Genomic DNA, 20,405 nt, shown 5'->3' on the forward strand with positions numbered 1-20,405 from the left:
TAAAAAAAAATGTTGTTGACCCTTTAACTTTTTTTTAAAATTCATTCACGGGTGTATGGTGTTTTATAATAAAACACACATATATATATATATATATATATATATATATATATATATATATATATAACTAAAACTAAATATTCCCATTTTGTCGTAAAAATCAAATTCATCATTCATAAATCCCACCAGCTACTCCTCCGTGACGTCTCCATGGCAACGGCTTCTAGTGTCGGATCATCCCAAGATGGCGGACGAGGAGATAAACACGGCGGTGAGTGAGAAGCCCCGAAGCTAGTTACCGTCTTCTTCGGGTAAACCAAAAAACACGCCTCCCGGTGAGGCGGTAGCGTGACACTGCGTCATAAAACGTGACGGGTTGTGTTTATGTCGGGAGGTAACGTTATAACCTTCGTAATGACGCCGGTCGTTTGAATGCTCGCTGCTTTTGGCTAACCGACTCTATAAATCGCAAGCTAAGTTAATTAAGCAGCTAACGACCCGTCTTCTAATCCCATCGTCCAAAGGGAAAGAGACAACCTGAGAGCTAACCTAGCTAGCTGCCGTGAGGGGACTTGAACGTTACACGGTGCCCACGCGTTGTGCTGTGTAAACTAAGGTTATATAACGCCACTAACCCTCCAGCTCTGAGGCTGGCTTTACGTCTTAACCCAGCGTCATTTGTGTTATGGCTACAACGTCCGGCGTTTTTTTTGGGGGGGGCGACGGGAGTGGTAACGTGAAGAGAATATTAGCTAATAAATAAACTAAACGTCGGTAGAAGAAATGAACACTGGGATTGAGCATGCGCGTATCTACCTGCTCGCGAGGAAGCTGGATCCCCGCCCACTCGTGAAATGTGAACTAGCTAATGTTTCTGATGACGTCATAAGTACAGCATATACAGAGTGTCACCATTTACTCAGGTACTGCACTGAAATACTATTTAGACAACCTCGTACTTGAATACTGCTTCTCGTCGCAGGTGCAAGAAGTACTCCGATATTGTACTTAATTTAAAAGAAAGTAGAAATACCACAGTGTCGAAAAAGTTACAAGTAAAAGTCCTGCATTCAAAATACAGCATTACAGTGTCATCATCCGAATATGGATGTGTGAGAGGGCTGATTTAAAACCCCGAAATTATTATTATTGTTATGTAGCTGGTGAAAAAAGATGTCAACATGAACAGCAGCATTGGTATGTTTTCATCACAGTACAGTCATATAGTCATTTAGTTTCCAGCTCAGAAGACATGTGGAAGTGTTCACTATCTATTTTAGTACCATTTTGAATGCAGGACTTTTTTTGGGACTATATACTTTTACTTAATTATAAGATCGGAGTACTTCTCCCACCACTGGGATTCACCCCTTGATACAGTTCCATGACCAAGAATTGAATTAGACACCAAAGTAACTTCTGGTGATAATTGAATAACTATAATATCCAATATGTCCTTGTCTTGTACTTATGATAAGAAAAGCATCTACACTTCTAAGCAATCCTTTTTCGTGTAGACAGTTGACAGGCGGCTGGATGGGACTGACAAACTATATCACAATATACATAAATGATGATGATTTGAAGTGTGTGTGGCAGTGGGAGTGGCTCTTGCACCAGTTAGAAACCACACCACGTAAGTCAGTCCAATTTAGTTCATCTTTTTGTGTGCGGTTGTTGAGCAAGGACCATATATACAATTTTAAAGAGTTTTAAATAATAACGCAACATCCAACAGCAGAACGTATGGATTGTTACTTATTCGTTTGTGTTGTTTTAAAAAAAATATTTTTCAGCTCCCGCTTGCCACTGAAGCCAAGAAACGTCGAGCACCTAAAGGTACAGCAAGACAGTTGACACTTGCAAGTCATCAAGTCAACACAATTTATTTTATGGCTCGCATTATATTGATTTCATCAGTCTGTAGCTGGTAAAAAAAAAAAAAATGCCACTAGAGTGAGTTTGGAACTAATCGTCCTGCAGAGGTCACCCTCACCCTTCTAGCATCCGCCCCTACAAGGAAGAAGCTGTTTGTACAGCATGCAGATGAGCCATGATCCAGATAGTTCTGTGTGTGTTGATCAGATATGATATCTGGATATTTTGTCATCATAATTGTGGCTTAATGTCCCATTCGGCTCCTGTTCACGATTACAAATCACTGCTGAGAATGCACGTCCCTTGAGAGCAATTTGGTACAATGTATTATTAGCATAAAGGAAGATGACAGAAATCATAAAAACAGAAAGTAAATATGAGCTTTGAATTAGTTAGAGTATTGGAAGTGTACAGCGTGGTATCAGTGAAGAAAAACCTCTATAACCAAGTCAAAAACTACCATTTTCAATTCCGTTGATAACTCGAACATGCTAATATTACTTTAAAAAAATCAACCATTAAGAGCGCCATGTTTGGTAAAACCATGCCACGCGTGTGAATAAGAGAGCCGAGTATATATGCTGCACATATTGAAAAGCTCCTTAAAGCTAATGTTATGTTATTTTGGGCCAAAAACATCAAATTGACTTCACTTGACACATGGGCATAGACCTCAGAAAAGAAAACTGGAACCTACAGCAATACATCATGTGTTATACACATGTTAGGTTGCTATAAATACATATAATTGGTAATATAACACGTATGAAGCGTGTTGAACTATGAAATGATTGCGTTCTCACAGTTCATAATACAAAACTATGATTGGTTGATGACATTTGGTCCAAAGTCTCCTGAATATGAAGCAAGAAGTGAAAAAGAATCAAATAAAAATCCACAAATCTCAGTTGAATTGTCTCCATAACCTTCAGATTTCACACTAATTCGCTATAACCGTAATGAAGGGTTACATTGTGCACAATGCAATATGTCATGACAGTGCATTATGTGCTTTTATGACATTTTATGCAATGCAGTTAACTTCATTCTTCGAGTGTAAGACTCATGAGTGGTTGTAACGAAAATGTGAGCATGCCCATGTTTCTTTTAAAACCAGCAACAAAACAAATACCACTGGTGGAAGGTCACCGGTTTTCCATTTTCCAGAATCAAGTTGTTCGTGCTGCAATCTCCTGGGATTTCTGTCAAATTCCTTGCAAGAAAAGAAAAAAAAAAGTGTAGGCAGATGAAAATGAGTTTTTTTTTTTCTTTTTCAAAAAAAAAGTTCTCGTGGTATAACTTCCCAAATATGAAATTCATCGTATTTCCATTACATCTCTCCCCATGTGTCTTTTGATCTCAGCATGCCTCTCCTCCGCTCTTATCCCTCTTTAACAGATGCTCGGAGCGTAGACGGAAAGCCAAATCTGTCTTAGCATTAGCCAGATCAAATTTAACAATGAGAAGATTCCTCTGGTGTTCGGCATGAAGTTCTTCTACAGAATGTATATTTAGGAGACCTCCTGCTGCGCCTCCTTTCTACCATTCCTTCTATACAGTAGTTACAGGAAATGCATGTCGCACAGGGCCCACGTCTGAAACACAGAGACAAGAATATTATTGCTGTCTCAGCAGGAAGAAAGCGGATTATGGTGCCACAAATAGGGCCACTCCGAAAAAATCTTGACGGGGCAAACGTGTGAAACCCATGCAGTTTCACACTCGGCTGTTGGAAGAGGCTCCAGCTCTTGCGGCAAATCAACAGCTCGCTGCTTGGTGTAATTCACACTGTATTTTATTTAATCTTTTTTTTTTATTTTTGTACCCAGGCAGTTCATTAACGATATCACCCCCCCCCCCCCCCCCCCTCCCGATGTCAGCGGCAGACTCAAAGCCCAGCACTTCTTCCCACATTGCATTGAATCCTATATTTCGCCTCAGAGGAAGGTAGTAGCTAACTATAAAATAACAGGATTACCAGAATCAAACTCGCGTGAATTTGGATTTACTTTTGCCTCCTCGTGAAATGAAATATGTTACTCCGCCGGGGAAAGGAGCCTCGGAGCGCTGTGTTCTTGGGGGTTACCTAAGCCCTTTCTGTAAAGCTGTCTTTGTGTCGCTCATTCCTCCGGCTTTCAGCCCAGTCTCTCTATACCTTTTTCCTCTGTTCCCTTCGCAAGCACCTGGCTCGCGAGACACATTGTTGCCCTGGCAACCGGGGAATATCGCAACACGTCGAGAGAAAAATAAATAAAAAAAGCAGTAACCAGAAAAAACAACCCCCGTGCTTACAAGGTGACATTTACAGCGCTGCTGGTGAATAGATTACAGTTTGGCTTTTTTTGGGGGGGTTGAAGTGTTAACATCTCTCTTGCTGTCGGATCAAAGGCCCGCCGGCGACTGCAGAGGCGGAGAGAGAGGGTGCTTTTTTTTTTTTAGGAGTATTTGTTCAACTGCCAAATTAGAGAAAAAGAGACTCAATAAAAGAATGAATAATCCAAATAGGCATTAACTCGTCGAGTTGCAGTGTCCTCGGTGAATTGAACTTGTGGATTTAGGTTGACGTGTTACATCTGCGTTGACTGTCGGATCAGAGGCTGACTAAGGAGTGCAAAAGGAGGGAGCTTTCAGGATTAATGATTCAGCTATCAACTAAATAAGACATTAGCTCAACAGCAAAGGGTAATGAGCTTAAAAGTTTCCCTTGTTCTGTTTCTCGCGTCCAGCTCCAGAGCTTCCCATTGTGGAGAGGAGGAACTGGCTGATCCACCAGCACTACATCCGTAAGGACTATGATACCTGCAAGGTAAAGGCCCACCATTCCTCCATTCTCCCCATGGTTTCGCTCTGTCACTCACCCTCGGATGTGTTCGTGGTCGATCTGCTTGACCTTTAAAAAAAAAAGAAAAGATAATGAATGTCTGGCATGTCCAGGGTTCTGTCCAACACTCGACTTTATTACGGGCTAATTCATTGCATTGACCTGTGTATTCCCACATGAAGCGGGTGGGTTATTAATAAAAGCTCTGAACAGACGCCGGTACAGTACTTGTGAGGTAAATTCCTCCTTCTCTCCACAAGAGATGCACTCCTCACTCTCAAGGCCCTGTTTTAATTGCACCCAGCACAGCGTCGCCGGCGTCATTGTGTTTTGCCCAAGCGACTTCTTGGACTGCGCGGGCGTCTCGAAGCACTCCATGCTGCTGTTATTGCTCCGTGCACGTGCAGCAGTGCAAAGTGCAAAAGAGAGCTGGGTGAGGGGCACTCTGCGCAGTCGAAGCCACAGAAGAAGTGGCCTCTTCAGGAAATCGCATTGTCGCAAACATCCATTATGGTTGCGGAAAAAAATTGCCACCTGTTCTGTGTCCACGCAGGCGATCATCAAAGAGCAGCTGCAGGAGACTAATGGGATGTGTGAATATGCCATATATGTGCAAGGTGAGACATTTCAATGGTACCGTTTCCCGTCTCTCACGCACGTAACCTGTATGATGTTAAATGGGCTCGGTTGTCGTCGGCGCCCGAGCTCCTCAATACATCATTTATTTCCTCTGCTCCGTGGACCCCACGCTGTGCCTTTTGATGTTTTAATTTCTCGCCACAGCACTAATCATGCGTCTGGAGGGCAAGATCCAACCGTCCCTGGAGCTGTTTCAGAGCTGTGCCATCCTGAATCCCGGCAGCGCTGACAATCTCAAGCAGGTGGCCAGATCGCTGTGAGTCCACTGCCCTCGAGGCCGGGCTGCGTCCCCCCCCTTCTCTATTATCTAACAAGACAATATCAGTGATAACAGCACAACCGCAGGCCAGTTATGGCGATAATTCTTTTTTTAAAATACGATAGGGAAACGTTAAGCCATCCGCAGTGGGTGTGTTCAACTTGTTGCAGGATTGTAAGGATTTTGATTCGGCGTGCAGTGAATAAGATTGATTAATTTCTCACTTGTTTGATTGTTGTTGTTGTTGTTGTTTATTCTTTCCCGTAGATTTCTCCTGGGAAAGCACAAAGCAGCTATTGAGTTCTACCATGAAGCTGCGAGGCTCAATGAGAAAGACTGGGTAAAAGAAAAGGAGCTGTCTTAGAGTTTAAGTGTTAAGTGGGCCTGGCATCTTTCACTCTAAATACACAGCATGACGTCCTCTCGACAACAATCTCCACACACTTAGAACGACTGAACGTCTTTTATTGCAATAATTAAAAGAAGACCAAAACAAGCGTCATGGTTGCACCCCCCCTGACCGATGCGAAGCTGGACCATGAGTACGTTGTTTTACTACTCGCAGTAATACTGTGGAGTTCGTATTCCACAGAGCTGTTGTCTCAAATAGGTTTTATAGTTGGAAATTAAATGTATCTAAGCCTTTTTCAAGCTCTGTATAATCTGACATTTTCTCACCCCAGGAGATCAGTCATAATCTGGGGTTGTGCTATTTCTTCATCAAAGACTTCCAGCGTGTGAGTATGATGACACACACACACACCAGACGGGACAAACCGTTCTCCTTCCGGGGTGATTTTGATCATTTTTGATCTACTGTCTGTCGTCAGGCTGAAGAGCATCTAAACATCGCTCTCCGGATTAATAAACACGACAAGACGTTTATGATGCTCGGGAAGGTTCATCTGCTGGCTGGAGAAACCGACAAGGCCATCGAAGTGTATCGGACGGCCGTGGAGTAAGTAAAGTGGACAATGTCTAAAAGCACTACGAAGACCTCTAAGGAAATTATTATTTAAAATAACCACTTATTCTAGGTATATGTTATTATGGACTGTCAATACTGGTGTGTGTCTCCCTCTCTCTCTTTCTCTCTCAATATATGTCACATGTCATATATATATATATTTATGTATATATATTTATATACATTTATATATATATACAATTATACAAAAATATATATAAACATATATATATAAATATATTAAATACATTTAGACAGCAGTCAATTTGTATATTTAAATATATATATATATATATATATATATATATATATTTTCATCCAACCCTTATGATAAGAGAAACTTTCATTAATAACTGTTAATATTTACACAGCCTTTAGCGTGCCAGTTATTGTCATGATAACATTGTATTATAAAAGAGATAAGAGCCATAAAACATGCGCTGTATGGGGTTCCCTCTCAATTTATCTCCTTCAATCTCACACAAAGTTCCAGCTTTTGCCTCATTGTAAGCCAGTGCCCCTTAGCCTTCAGTATTAATTCTATTAATTTCCATATCTATTCACATGTTGAATATTCAAACATTAGGCCATGGTGTAAATACAGAAATTACCTCGGTGTCTATAATAGTAGAGCTCATTATGGCTACCTCCTGTTGAGGTTAAATGAATTAATCAAGTGCCCCAATACTGATGTTGCTTTGATGAGACGTACCACTGCGAACCCTCTTTTAATGCAGATCTGCCTCCATTTCTTTCTTAGAGACACATCATCCCCCCCACAGGTCATAATTAATACCCCAAAAAAATTATGCTGAATCAAACCCTGATTGAATCAGCAGATTCCCTGAATACCAACTATGTTATCTTAAGAATAAGTGCAGGCATTAAATGTAATTACGGGCGTAGATAAAGTGACATTCTTCATTCCGCTTCATCTCTTCCTCCATTCAGATTCTCTCCAGAGAATACTGAACTCTTGTCTACTCTCGGGCTGCTGTTTTTACAGGTAGGTAGTTTAAATCAATAAATGTCTAACCGTTTCCAGTGAAATGACGTGTCCACCAGAGACGACGAGCGCTACAAGATAACAGTGACATTTGCTGAAGGTGTCAGAAACATTTAAAAATGAGTCGGCGTATAATCTGGTGTTCATGTTTGTTTTTTTCTTCGACAGCTTGGGAAATACCAAAAAGCATTTGAGCACCTTGGAAATGCCCTCACGTTCGACCCCAACAATTATAAGGTACGTGGGTATTTGAACGCGCATTGTGCTTTTGGTGTAAGCGTAGTTGGCCGTTACCCGAGGACAGCGCATTAACGCTTCTTTTAAAACAAAAGGTCATTCTCGGTCAGGTGGCACAGCCAGGCTTTCGTCGTAAGCGCCGTCATCCTCCTCTAATATCTCTCTAAGCGTTGTGTGTTTTTTTTTTTTTAATTCCCAGGCCATCCTGGCTGCGGGCAGCATGATGCAGACCCACGGCGACTTTGATGTGGCCATGAACAAGTACCGAGTGGCGGCCTGCGCCGTGCCGGAGAGCCCCCCCCTCTGGAACAACATCGGCATGTGCTTCTTCGGGAAAAAGAAATATGTGGCCGTGAGTAACGCTGTCTGTTGCTCTCGTCGGGTATTCAGTATTCCAAAAAGAAAAGGGTCACCCGCAAGTCCATCCGTTTCCCTTTCGCTATAGTTTTACACTGTATTGAAAATGTTCTGAAGTTTTATAGACGCACCGTTGCTCAGAATCCACGGTTTCTTATAGGTTCTTCTTCTCGGGAATGGGGGGGGGGGGGGTGTCACATGTCATTGACTTCCCTCGTCTCCGTTTCCCCCGCAGGCCATCAGCTGCCTGAAGCGAGCCCACTACATGTCTCCCTTTGACTGGAAGGTGTTGTACAACCTGGGCCTGGTTCACCTGACCATGCAGCAGTACGCCTCCGCCTTCCACTTCCTCAGCGCCGCCATCAACCTGAACCCCCGGATGGGGGAACTCTACATGTTACTGGCAGGTACCGTGAAAATAAATCACGAGTAAACCGATGATCCTAGGCCAAGAAATAGGGTGTTAAGCAGTTTTATATCCTATTCCTTTTGTGAAGTGCACACGACACACAAACAAATCGAACATGCTGAATGCGCCTTCATGAACAGTCGTCTCCTCCTTTATTCGACTAGTTTAAACTGAAATACTGTCTCGTGCTCATTCTTAACAGTGGCTCTGACCAACTTGGAGGATGTAGAGAATGCCACCAGAGCGTACGAGCAAGCTGCGACGATCGACGAGTGAGTCCGTCGTCCTGTCTCAAATGCACTGCGTGTTTGAGTCTGTGAATTCAATCATTTGATGTAATTCTGGCTTTGTGTGATGAATTACCTGCAGGTCCAACCCTCTGGTCAACCTGAACTTTGCCATCTTCCTCTACAATCACGGCGATAAGAAGGCCACTCTGGATCAGTATCAGGAGATGGAGAGGAAAGTCAACCGACTTCGAGACAACAACGGCAACTTTGAATTTGATACCGAGGTACCTGAAAGGGACAAGTGTGGAGGTTTTGAAGTGTGTTTGTGGCCACAGTTTCGGAGGAATGGACTGGAGTGCCAGTACAGAGGCTAAGCGACGCACTAACACATCTAAGCATATGCACGCTAGTGAACGTTTTAGATCCGTTAGCTTGTTCGTGGTATTGTGTGCGTTTGGTGTTCATCCCCTTGAGGTCCCGTTGACGTCTCAAAAGTGAGTTGTTGAAGTCTTTCCTTCCAGTATTTCTAAGTCTACTTTCCCCTCTCAGCTCATGGACATGGCTCAGAAGATGGGAGCTGCTCTGCAGGTGTCAGAGGGTCTGGTGTGGACTAAACCAGGCAAGGACTCCAAATCCAACGGAAACTCCGCAGCAGCCGCCAAAGCCCCCGGTGCTCCCCTCGGTACCAACCAAGCTCTGGGCCAAGCCATGTCTTCTGCCGCGAGCTACAACAAGAACGTCCTGCTGCCAACGGGTACGAATTGGCCAATCCGGGTTGTAGTAAAGCGTCAGTTAGTACTCCGTCACCGCGGCGTAGCGTTCTGGTGTGACGTCCGGGTGCCACGCTGTCGCCTGTCAGAGCGTGAGGTGAGGCTTGAAATGAGGTCCAGCTTGTGAGTCTGGAGGTGGTGAGTCCACGCGCCTGCTGAATGTCTCTTTATGTATATTATTAAGTTTGTTCTGAGCACAAACTCAAAATGAGGTGAGCGCACACCAAAACATTTTTTCCCCTCAGAACAAGTCCAGTGTTACGCCCTTAGCGCCGATGGCGACACATTTCACAGCCTCCACCTCCCTTCATTAAACCAAAGGCCAATTTTTTCCTTTTTAAATGGAAAACTTGAAAAAAGAAAATCTCTTCCCTGTGTGTTTTATTCACAGCTTCTTGCCTGCCGCACGACTGGAGCAGATTGAATTCATGAGCTGAGGCAAAATGGAATATGTTTAAAAAAGAAAATAATAAAAAAAAGAAGCTAACCTCTAGCCAGGAATATATATTCTTGGCAAACATGAAAAAAAAAAAAAAAGTCAGCAGTGTGAAGAAAAGAAGAAATAAAATGACACGCAGTTAAGATAATAAATTCAAGGCTACTCTGAAATGATCGTCACGGCTCGCGGCTCTCAGATGTCAGCGGACTGGGAGAGAAAAGCCTGTTGGCTTGGCTTTCTACTCCTTTTTGTTCTGCCGTTAACGAAAACCAGCAGAACAATGCGACCGCGCTCGGTGTCACACCTTTTACTTAATTACACAGCTCCGACAATCTATCCGCCGGTGCTTTACGGCCAGTCTGTTGCGAATGGACAGCTAGTTAATGTTCACCATCAATTATGATGATGAAGATGATCCATTTACACCTGAAAATCTAGTTTAAGGTGTGTTAAGGAATCCGTGCAGTGCGGGGGTTGAAGTTATTCGTAACGCTGTTCAGTCCCAGCGAGTCCATTAAACACTTAATTCCACAGATTATCATAATTGTTTTAATTAAGTTCCTTTACACTTGTTTTAACACATAAATACACATTTTTAAAAAAAGCATTCATTAGTTTTGTAAATGTATTATTTTTTTTTAATGATGAAGAGCGTATTGTGACTTTAGGAGTCGCAACTCAAAGTTTAGAATTTTATGCTTAAATTACTTAATGACTTGGCTTCACCTCTGTCTCAAGGCATTTAGGGCGGGGGGGGGGGGGGGGGGGGGTGATTGCGTAACTGTTTGGTCATGGGACAAACGTTGTTGTTCGAGTTTTATAAATAGAACTGTGAATGCATCAGACCGGCACTCCTTAATGATTCACCTCCTTTCTAAATGGGCGGAAATTGCACCGTTTTAAAGGAGCCAATCTCGAGTTGCCCGTCTGGAATGTGACAAACTGGAAAATCTAGTTACACGCAACCTTTTTTGGAAAAAGCACGGTCACGATTACCCCCCCACCCCCCACCCCCCCCCGCGCGCACTCACTCAGCCTCACGACACGATGTGGTGTCACGGTTTCCGTGCGAGTAATGAAATAAATACTTTGCAGAACACGTCGTGAGGCCACAGTTTGTCGTCTGCTCACGTGATGTTGTGAGAAACGAGGTGTTTGCTCATGAACAATGACCCTCTTCCCTTTTGCCTCCATTGGTGCACATCCACTCTATTAAAGCTCTGACCTGCGAGTTCACCGTAGCCGTCACGAGAATGAGGTTCTGTTCTGCTGGATCTGGTAAAGACGTGTTACAGTGGGGACAGGAAGCCAATCGCACGTGAAGGTCAAGGGTGGGGGGATTTTGTGGCATCTGGTGGTGAGGTTGCAGATTGCAACCAGCTGAAACATGGTGCACTCTTAGTTGCAGGTGATTACACATTGAAGAAACCCTACTTATTAATATTCTATACCTTTTGCTGCCAATGGATCCCCTTAAATCCTACAACCGGGCCTTGTGAAGGTCCTGAACAATGTACAGATCCTTCATGTGTGTCGATCATCGAGAACGTCAAAGACCTTTTTTGTGAGCAATATTGGCGTCGACTCTCGTGCTTTTTGTTATTTTCAGAAGCTTCCAAAGGCCCCTCCATGCCCCTGGAGCCAGAACCGGATGAGGAGAAGGCCCCCAGCCCGCCCATGGATCCTCCAGGCTCCCCAGAACCTGCAGAGTCAGAAAACCCCAAACCCAGAAGCTCCAAGAGGAAATCTAAGGTGGAGGCATGAGTTGACTTGGTAGCCGCTATCTGACTGGACACCTTTGTCATATGCTCAATATTATGTTATGGATGCAAATTACGGTAGTTTGGCACAAAACTATTCTGGTTTAGGTACAGACGATTCATGTCCTGCACAATAATGTACTTAACACCAATAAGGTCAATGTGGACTTTGGTTATACAGGAATATCGAATGTCCGAACACCAACTCACCCTTTTTTTTAACCAAAATTCCTAGATGAGTTTCTCATAAATCCACGTCGCACACGTCAAAACCAATTCCATAACGCTAACATGGCCGTTTGTGCAGTTACAAGTCATATTTGGATGAGCTTAGCAATAAGGTCAAGTGATGAATCTTCCTTAAATTGAGATTTTCCAGAGAGGATGTCAGTCCTGAAATGTATGAAATGCTGCGACAATCACTGCTAAAAATCATAAAGACGTGAAGGAGATGTTTATGAATAGTTACAGGATATATATTGCTGGTTTGTACGATAGGGCTCTTTTTTAGGGTTGAGTGTAAATAGTGATACATGCTTTTATATGTGGATAAATGTTATGTTTATAGAGTCGTATATTTAATATTAAATAAGAGACTTTAAAAAGAAAATAGCTGCGTCGCTTATTTTGAATAAAATCCAGTTTTAATGATGTTTTCACTGTGTTTTTACTAATGTCACGGTCATTCAGGTATAAAGACACAGAGTTTTTAAAGAGCTCTCAAAGTCATTTAAAACAAGGAGAATAACTTCCAAATGAACACGTACTCATGTATTCCCATATATGTGTAAAGTACTTAAGTCAATCATAAACATCCTCTAATGGTTGTTGGGGGAATAAACCAGTCTGGTTTAGAGATGGCGCCTCGTAAATTATCTGTACTGAAGGTCGCACACAAACTGAAAATGATTTATGTGTATGAATTACGATGTGCATTGTACATATTAACCAAAACTATTCATGAAAAATGTCCCCTGACAAAAGTCTACATACACAGGGATATGATTATTTCTGTGCGTTTAATGTTTGGGTGCATTTGAATACCAATATATGGTTTAGATCGTTTTAGAGACTTCAGGGACACAGAGAGACGAAGGGAAGCGTCCTTATGCACATTTCAAAGATCAAATATTTATACCCGCGCGCCGCTTCGAATTTGTCAGAATTACAATTAGAGCGTCTAAAACTTCGCCTGTTGACGTTTCAAATCCCGAGATAATAGAAATGACTGATGTCTGACCGAGTTATTCAGATTACGTTTGTTACTTTAATTAGATGACGGGTGTTGAAAGACAAACTTGACTGCGGTTTGGTGACGATGAGGCTCACGAAGCTTCTCTTCACAGCTCCTCTGTGGCTTAATATACATCGAGGCCCTTAAATACGACGTTTGCTTAAATAAATGCAGTCCTGTTTGTTTATCCGTCCTCTCGGAGGGGGGCTGCTCCCCACCAGAGCACAGAGCTCTGGTGGGGAGCAGCCCAACCCCTTTAGTTTTCCTTCCCAGTGGTGAGAGTAAATATGTATTTGTTATCTGGCTCAGGACCAAGTGTCGGGTCAACAAGCTGCTTGTCAGTCGTTGTGAGTGTTTGTGCTGGGAAGCAAAGCGCTGATTTTAAACAAGCTGTATCTTTTTATTTGATTTTTATATATTTGAGTCAAGTGAGTAAAACCGGGAAACTCTGGGCCACACGTCACGAGGAGTTGTTTAAGTATTTTTTCACACAGTAAAATAAACCACTGCTATAGCCTTCAACATATTTGTCCCTTATTATTATGGATTTATTCATGAAAGTGACATATTTTCCGCTCAAGAATCCATCCTGCACAGAGTTTGCATCAATGATGTGTCGGTGTGTGTTTGAAAAATAAATAAATAAATGGATTTATTTGTATAAACTTAACTTTGACCTCTGCAATTCTTGTTGATGACCTTGGATCCTACCAGCTGAACTGCACATTCACGTTTCAAGTGACGTCTCTTCCCACAGCATTGATTTCCTCAAAATACTATGATATTACAAATATTCCTGGGTTTGGTTAACTTTGTTAAATTGCTCACAGGAAATATGAAATAACAGTGTGTGTATATATGTATATATATACTGTATATGTGTATATCGTTTATTATTTTGCATCCTGTTTTACTTATGATTGAGAGTCATGGATGAGTCCGTTTCGATGTGCCTGTTTATGCAATGCTTACAAAAAAATACGTTTCGAGAGTGAAGACTAAACTGAGTAATAATTTTATTTTTTTTTTAAATAGGTTTATTGGCACCATTTATCTGAACCCCACAATTTCAGACTCAAAGATTTCCAGCGGGGGAGAAATCATTCTTGGAGTCAAGCTAGTCGGAGTCGGAAGTTTTTATGCTGACATTTGCAGAATTTTTCAAGTTTAGATTCCGCTGAGCCTAAATTAATGCCGTACACCTATTACACACACATAATTGTATATAAGGGCTAAACCTTGTGCTAAAGATTTAATCCCTCATAATACTCGTTCTCTTTCTCTATCGTCGTGCGGTCATCGATCGGCCTTCCTCACCGTAGCCTCTTTATGACGATGACAATAGAATCTACATGTGTTGCTATTATTGCCAAAAGCAGTAGTTTTTTTTCATTAGCTCCTAGTTAAACTGTGCAACGCCTGACTTGCCCCGTGCTCGTAACTTTTACAGGCCGGCTGACGGCTGTAATTTACTGCTCCTGCTGCAGTTATTTTCCAGTGCAGCTGCGGAAGATTGCTTTTTTTTTTTTCTCCATTTCTCGTCCTTCTCACGATTCAGAATCGCCCCGTGGTGGCGTCTCAGCCGGCGACCTCGTGGAGGTTTCATTTAAAGTTCTCTCGACTCCAGGGAACCGCAAGGTTGATTCAGAGTCTCTATACAGTCGTAACTTCTATCAAACGGCCTAAATACATACAATATCTTCTCCCGTTGGAGGCGTACTGTAAAGAACAACGTACAGCCTTTAGCTTCTGCAGGTGGTTATGCTGCTGGGCTCTTCTTCTGTGAGGGGGCGTGTGCTTCTGGTGTGGAGGGAGGGGCCAAAATAAGCAAGTTTATCTTTATAACTTTCATAAGGTTTTAGCAGGAGGTGTTTTTGTTTGTTTTTCGTTGGCAGCTCAGAGCCTTCCTTGTGAAAAAGAAAGGAGACATTTTGATCTCCTCTTTCACCCTTCGTGTTTTCTTATTTGAATTATGGTGACATTGATATTTGAGGATTCTGGCAGCGTGGATCTTACATAAGCCTTTGCTGTTAACCTTCGACCTCGTTTTCCCCACTAACCCGAATAGCTTTTAACTCGTACGTCACATAAAACGGGCTGTAATTCTCTCTGTGCACCTCTTTTAAATAGTTCCCCTAGATATTCACGAGGTCTCGAGTATCAAGCTCTGGACCGGCCACCCGGTGAGGCTGAAAGTATTCAACCCCACACACGTCTCATCCTCCCGTGTTTCCTTTTGCTCTTCGGTTACCTCGGTTACAGTACGTGTCATTCGAGTCCAGTTTCCTCTGAACCTTCTCCCTTTATAGTCTTTATAGTGTTATACTGTTTTTCCGTTCGCTTATTATACAAGAAATACACAATGCAACAGTTAAATACTACCAGATGATTAATATGCGCACCATTTAAATACAATCAAACTTCACTAAACTTAACAAGACAATTAACTAAAATTATAAAAGATTTGTTATATTTGTGTGTTTTCTGAGATGTTATTTCAGCTTTTTCACCAAAATCCACATTGTGTTTTTTTCCAGCTGTGAGCAATTCTTTCATTTCTTTTGTGCTTTGCTTTTTGGGAAAATAGAGTCTGTCAACAGTGCACTCTAGTGTTTTTATGATATGACTAATGTCTGTTTAGCAGCGTGGCGTATTGGTAAGTCCACCACTTTGATTCCGGATCAAGGTTTTTGAATTTTCAGTGACTTTTTAATGGAAGCTGGAAGCTAGAAGCTGGTTGTAAGTTCATGTCTCTCTCCATTTTCATGAAACCACTGAACTCTTCCTGTCTAGACTGACTGCATTTGGTTCCTTCCCTTGCTGCCTCTCCTGACATCTAAACCACACGCTGTGGATTGTTTTTTTTTTATCACATGGCATCTAAATTAAACAGACTACAAGTTCTGAAGAAAAAAAAAAGAAGAATGCTGCTTGTTATCAGAAGGAGGCTCTGCCAGATGTGCAGTAACCTGATGTTGATCCATTCAGATTTCAGCAGCGTCAGATGAGGGATGAGGCTCAGTTCTCAGTGCAAGGTGACGGTCACATGATTCCTGCTCCGTAAGCATCTCTGATATCTTTTCAGGTCGCTCTTTAAGTGAGTCTATCCGCCTGTTAGCCTGAACGCAAAAATGTTTGATCAATATCTAAATGGGAGTTTTCTAATTTTACTTGAATTCAGCTGAAATTACTGGGACCCTTCACACTCTGATGACTTTTTAAATGGTATCCTAAGATCATTTTTCACTTTGTACATGATGCAACGATTACAAGAGTACAGATTTAGAAAACACGTTGTAGAAACCAAGGGTTCAGTCACGAGCCCATCAATCCTATTTAAAAGATTGCACTTGTTTTGAAGAGTAAAACCGGCCCCATTAAAATGTGAGGGCACTTATAGAGCAACGTATTTATGCAGCCCCGCATGCAGCTCACCACGGGGGTTCACATGTGCTTCTCATGGAACCCTCAGCACAGCAAGCAAGTAATGTGGACCAGTTGATGTTTTACAAAATCTTTATTTCCTGCACACAAATAAAATCTACCGCTGCGGCTTTTCTGCGAATGATGCCGCTGAATTGAAACATTTTCCGCTTTTGGTCGATGAGCATTAAGGGTGGCGGGTACGCCGTGTCGTGTGACCTCGTCAGGAACCAAACGTTTTTTAATTGTGACGAAGGCCGAGTGAAAAACTGACCAATCAAGACAGAGGGAAGACTCTATGTTGCTTGAGTATGGGGAGAACGGTGCACACAGTCAAGCACTGTGGAAGAAAAATGGATGCGAATGTCGGCTGCAGCCCTCCCCCTGATCCAATATCGGAAAGGTGGAAAGGCAGTTGAGAAGCTACGGGAACATCAGACGAGTAATGCTGATAAAGCCCTCTGTAGTCCGGTGATAGTTAATATTTTTCTTATTGCAAAGAGTTCCCATGAAAAGACCAAAACCTATATATTCATGTTTTCATGACTTACGACTTCAGTGGGAAGGAGGGGAGCTTGGACACAGACAGCTCGGCAAGATGGACTAACGCGTTGTTTGGGTCTATCTGTCAGATTTATTGTCAGTACTATAAATATAAAACCAGCATTATCCTTAAAGCTACCATGTGCAAAGAAAAACAGATATGACAAACTTATCAACACTGGTGCAGCCTGTAAAGAGTAAATCCTTTTGGGGCTTTTCATCAGCATGAAAGATAGTCTGGCATTTCTATATTTGTGGTTATTACATATATAAAATCCATTTGCTGGTTTTTATGGGGGAAAATACGAGAAACATTCAGGCAGTAACCAATAGATGGGATGTATATGGTTAGATAAAGTCGGACTCTAACCTCCAATCGACACAGTGCACAGTTATTAGAGATTAATAAGGCATGGCTTTAAACACAAGGCACCCGCGCTGTCATTACTTATGATGGATCGAATGGCACTGGAGGAGGAAGGACCGCTTCATGTCGGTATTTATTTATGACGGAGCGGTTGCTTTTCACTCGGGCACGAACGAGTCTTGTCAAATACCTCTTGTTTTCTTGGCTTTTCTTTTAGGCTGCACTAATCAATACGTGTATATGAGCAGTGTGTAATACTTCTGCGTGGTGTGAAAGGGCCCGCTCGTAGTGATGACCAATGCTGAGAAATGTCACACTCGGCTCTGCGGAGCATTTTAGTGTCTTTCAGCTTGTCGTTTTGGACAGCTGACGGGCAACGTTAGCTAGTAACTGGTGAACATAGTGCAGCATTTAGCAGGAATTGGTGGAGGCCAAAGTTAAAGGAGAGTGAACATGTCTGCTGCACATTACCTTTAAACTCTATGAGAGCAGAATACGTCACGTGTGTGTGACTATTTCCAGCTTGTTGTGGGCAACCGAACTGAATGCAGATTAAGGTGTTGTTTACATCCAGAAATGTAGCATTAGTGGACTAGAGAAGTGTGTGTGCGTGTAGACACTTCACTTCATAAAGCAACATGTTTCTGAGCGTACGGCCTCGTGAGAAGAGCCGTCTTTCTGCCGCCCCGCCTACGGAAACTAGAGGCTTTATTAATTCATTGCCGCTCGCTGTAACCTTCTTCCTCTTTCACGGTAACTTGGGTTTGTGGCTTTAGTGGAGACTTCAAAGCAGCAGGGGACATACATCTGTTTGTATCCGAGATTGTAATCATAACCTGTTAGCCAGACTTTATTAGTTACACCCCACTTCAGCTCTGCAACTGTGTGATCAATAGATGATTGAGCCCGCTGAGTGGACTTCCTGATTGGTTTCCATATTGAGGTGGTTGTTATTCCTTCCAATAAGACTCCTCTGGATGTTTGCATCTAAATCTGATCAGGGACAACAAACTGTTGCAGTAAGAAAACAAATTCCCAGTAGAGAGTTTCTTTGTCTTCTTATTCTTGGTCTTGTTCTTGCTTTTGTTCTTGCTCTTGTTCTTCTTCTTGCTCTTGTTTTTGTTCTTGTTCTTGTTCTTGCTCTTGTTTTTGTTCTTGCTCTTGTTCTTGTTTTTGTTCTTGTTCTTGTTCTTGCTCTTGTTCTTGTTGTTCTTGCTCTTGTTCTTGTTTTTGTTCTTGTTCTTGTTCTTGCTTTTGTTCTTGCTCTTGTTCTTCTTCTTGCTCTTGTTTTTGTTCTTGCTCTTGTTATTGCTCTTGTTTTTGTTCTTGTTCTTGTTTTTGTTCATGTTCTTGCTCTTGTTTTTGCTCTTGTTTTTGTTCTTGTTCTTGTTCTTGTTCTTGTTCTTGTTCTTGTTCTTGCTCTTGCTTTTGTTTTTGTTTTTGTTTTTGTTTTTGCTTTTGTTTTTGTTCTTGTTCTTGTTCTTGTTCTTGTTCTTGTTCTTGTTCTTGTTCTTGCTCTTGCTCTTGCTCTTGTTCTTTCTCTTGTTCTTGTTCTTACTCTTGTTCTTGTTTTTGCTCTTGTTCTTGTTCTTCTTCTTCTGAGATCTGGCAGGCTGCAAAGAACCAGGAGGATTCTGAGCCAACAAGTGAAATAAGACCGTTGTGCTGAGACTTCAGAAACGATGCCTTGTTTGCGGTCCTGCTGTGTGGCAGAATATTCCTATTTCTGTGCGATACCGTGTGGTGTTGTACTTCGACTCGTGTGAGCGGAGCCTGGAGATCTGACCTGATTTTACTGCTTACGGCTTCAAAGGGAAAGGATCAGACCACATGGTAAATAGGTCTGATCTGCATGTATTGCATGCATTTCAGTTAAAAGCAGTGTAGATGGCCTGAGAAGCCTCCACATCAACTCCACTTAGCTTTATTCCTAGTTTGAGGATATTTAATGTGTTTTCTCAGTGAGAGTTAGATGAGGAGATGATGCCACTCTCGTATCTATACTAACTCTGTAATTGACTGGCTAACTGACGTCTCTTTCCCAATGTAAGTTAATGGGGAAAGTCTTTTTGGGGCCCAATGGCGTCACGTGACACGAAAATTGTAGTTCCACGATTGTGTAAAATCTGCTTAACATTACATTACACGTCATTTAGCTGACGCTTTTATCCAAAGCGACTTACAATAAGTGCATTAAACCATGAGTATAATCTCAGAACAACAAGAATCAAGAAAGTACAATTTCTTCAATAAAGTTAAACTACAAAGTGCCATCAGTAAGAGACATTTAAGTGCTGCTAAAGTGCTACTACGGCGCTACCTTCCCTATTCAAGGTATAGTCGAAAAAGATGTGTTTTTAGTTTGCGACGGAAGATGTAGAGACTTTCTGCTGTCCTGATGCCAAATAAAAAACTTGTTAAGGTCGACGTTGCTCCACTGTATCTTTACCGAGCAAATAGCCTCGCTCTGATTATCTTCTTCCATTGAAGGTTGCTCGTAGAATCGTTATATAGAGCGTTCAGTGTGGATGCTTTTATCTTTTGAATATTAATTTTTTAAATGACTCTCAGAATAATTCCACTTGACATTGTCTCTTGTCTACTTTCCCTCCAATGGTTGTCCTTTTTATAATTCACTTGGTTTGACACAAACCAGTGTTTGGGATTTGGAGCAGCAATGGATGGATTAGAAGAGAGAGAGTGAGAGAGAGAGAGAGCGAAGCCTCAAATCCAGCGTGTCTTCGAGGTGCTGTTTCATGTAATTAATCTGCCGAGCTTTCGCTACACTGCCATATTTCCCGATGACACTAATAATGCCTAATTATATGATGTTGTAAAATCCTAGTTGGTGTTTAAACATGTAATTCAGGTAGAGTAATGGTGCATATAATATGTTTTTTTTGCTTTTAATCACTGGGTTTTGTCGCGAGGAGTTGAAGGAGTGAGGCTTTGCATTTCAATAGAGCCACTTGATTAGGGCGTACCGGTTGTTTTTCTCCAGCAGATACTGTTTACTCCGTAGCTCTGCCTTCCCGAAACTCCCCCCTCCGCCCTTCTGCTGGAGAC

At 42.1% G+C, this 20,405-nt stretch overlaps 1 protein-coding gene across 1 annotated transcript; it reads left to right on the forward strand.

The window, feature by feature from the left end:
* The first annotated feature begins 207 nt into the window (after window positions 1–207).
* On the forward strand, window positions 208–13,600 carry bbs4 (Bardet-Biedl syndrome 4). Its single transcript, XM_034529525.1, has 16 exons — window positions 208–271; window positions 1,797–1,839; window positions 4,605–4,684; window positions 5,253–5,316; window positions 5,483–5,594; window positions 5,865–5,937; window positions 6,281–6,334; window positions 6,428–6,555; window positions 7,516–7,570; window positions 7,739–7,807; window positions 8,007–8,159; window positions 8,400–8,571; window positions 8,776–8,845; window positions 8,943–9,087; window positions 9,353–9,557; window positions 11,622–13,600. The coding sequence occupies exons 1-16, from the start codon at window positions 245–247 to the stop codon at window positions 11,774–11,776; spliced, it is 1,605 nt and encodes a 534-aa protein (XP_034385416.1). The 5' UTR covers window positions 208–244; the 3' UTR covers window positions 11,777–13,600.
* The last annotated feature ends 6,805 nt before the right edge of the window (window positions 13,601–20,405 follow it).

Source organism: Cyclopterus lumpus, chromosome 3 (genome assembly GCF_009769545.1).
Source record: "Cyclopterus lumpus isolate fCycLum1 chromosome 3, fCycLum1.pri, whole genome shotgun sequence".
NCBI lineage: Eukaryota > Metazoa > Chordata > Actinopteri > Perciformes > Cyclopteridae > Cyclopterus > Cyclopterus lumpus.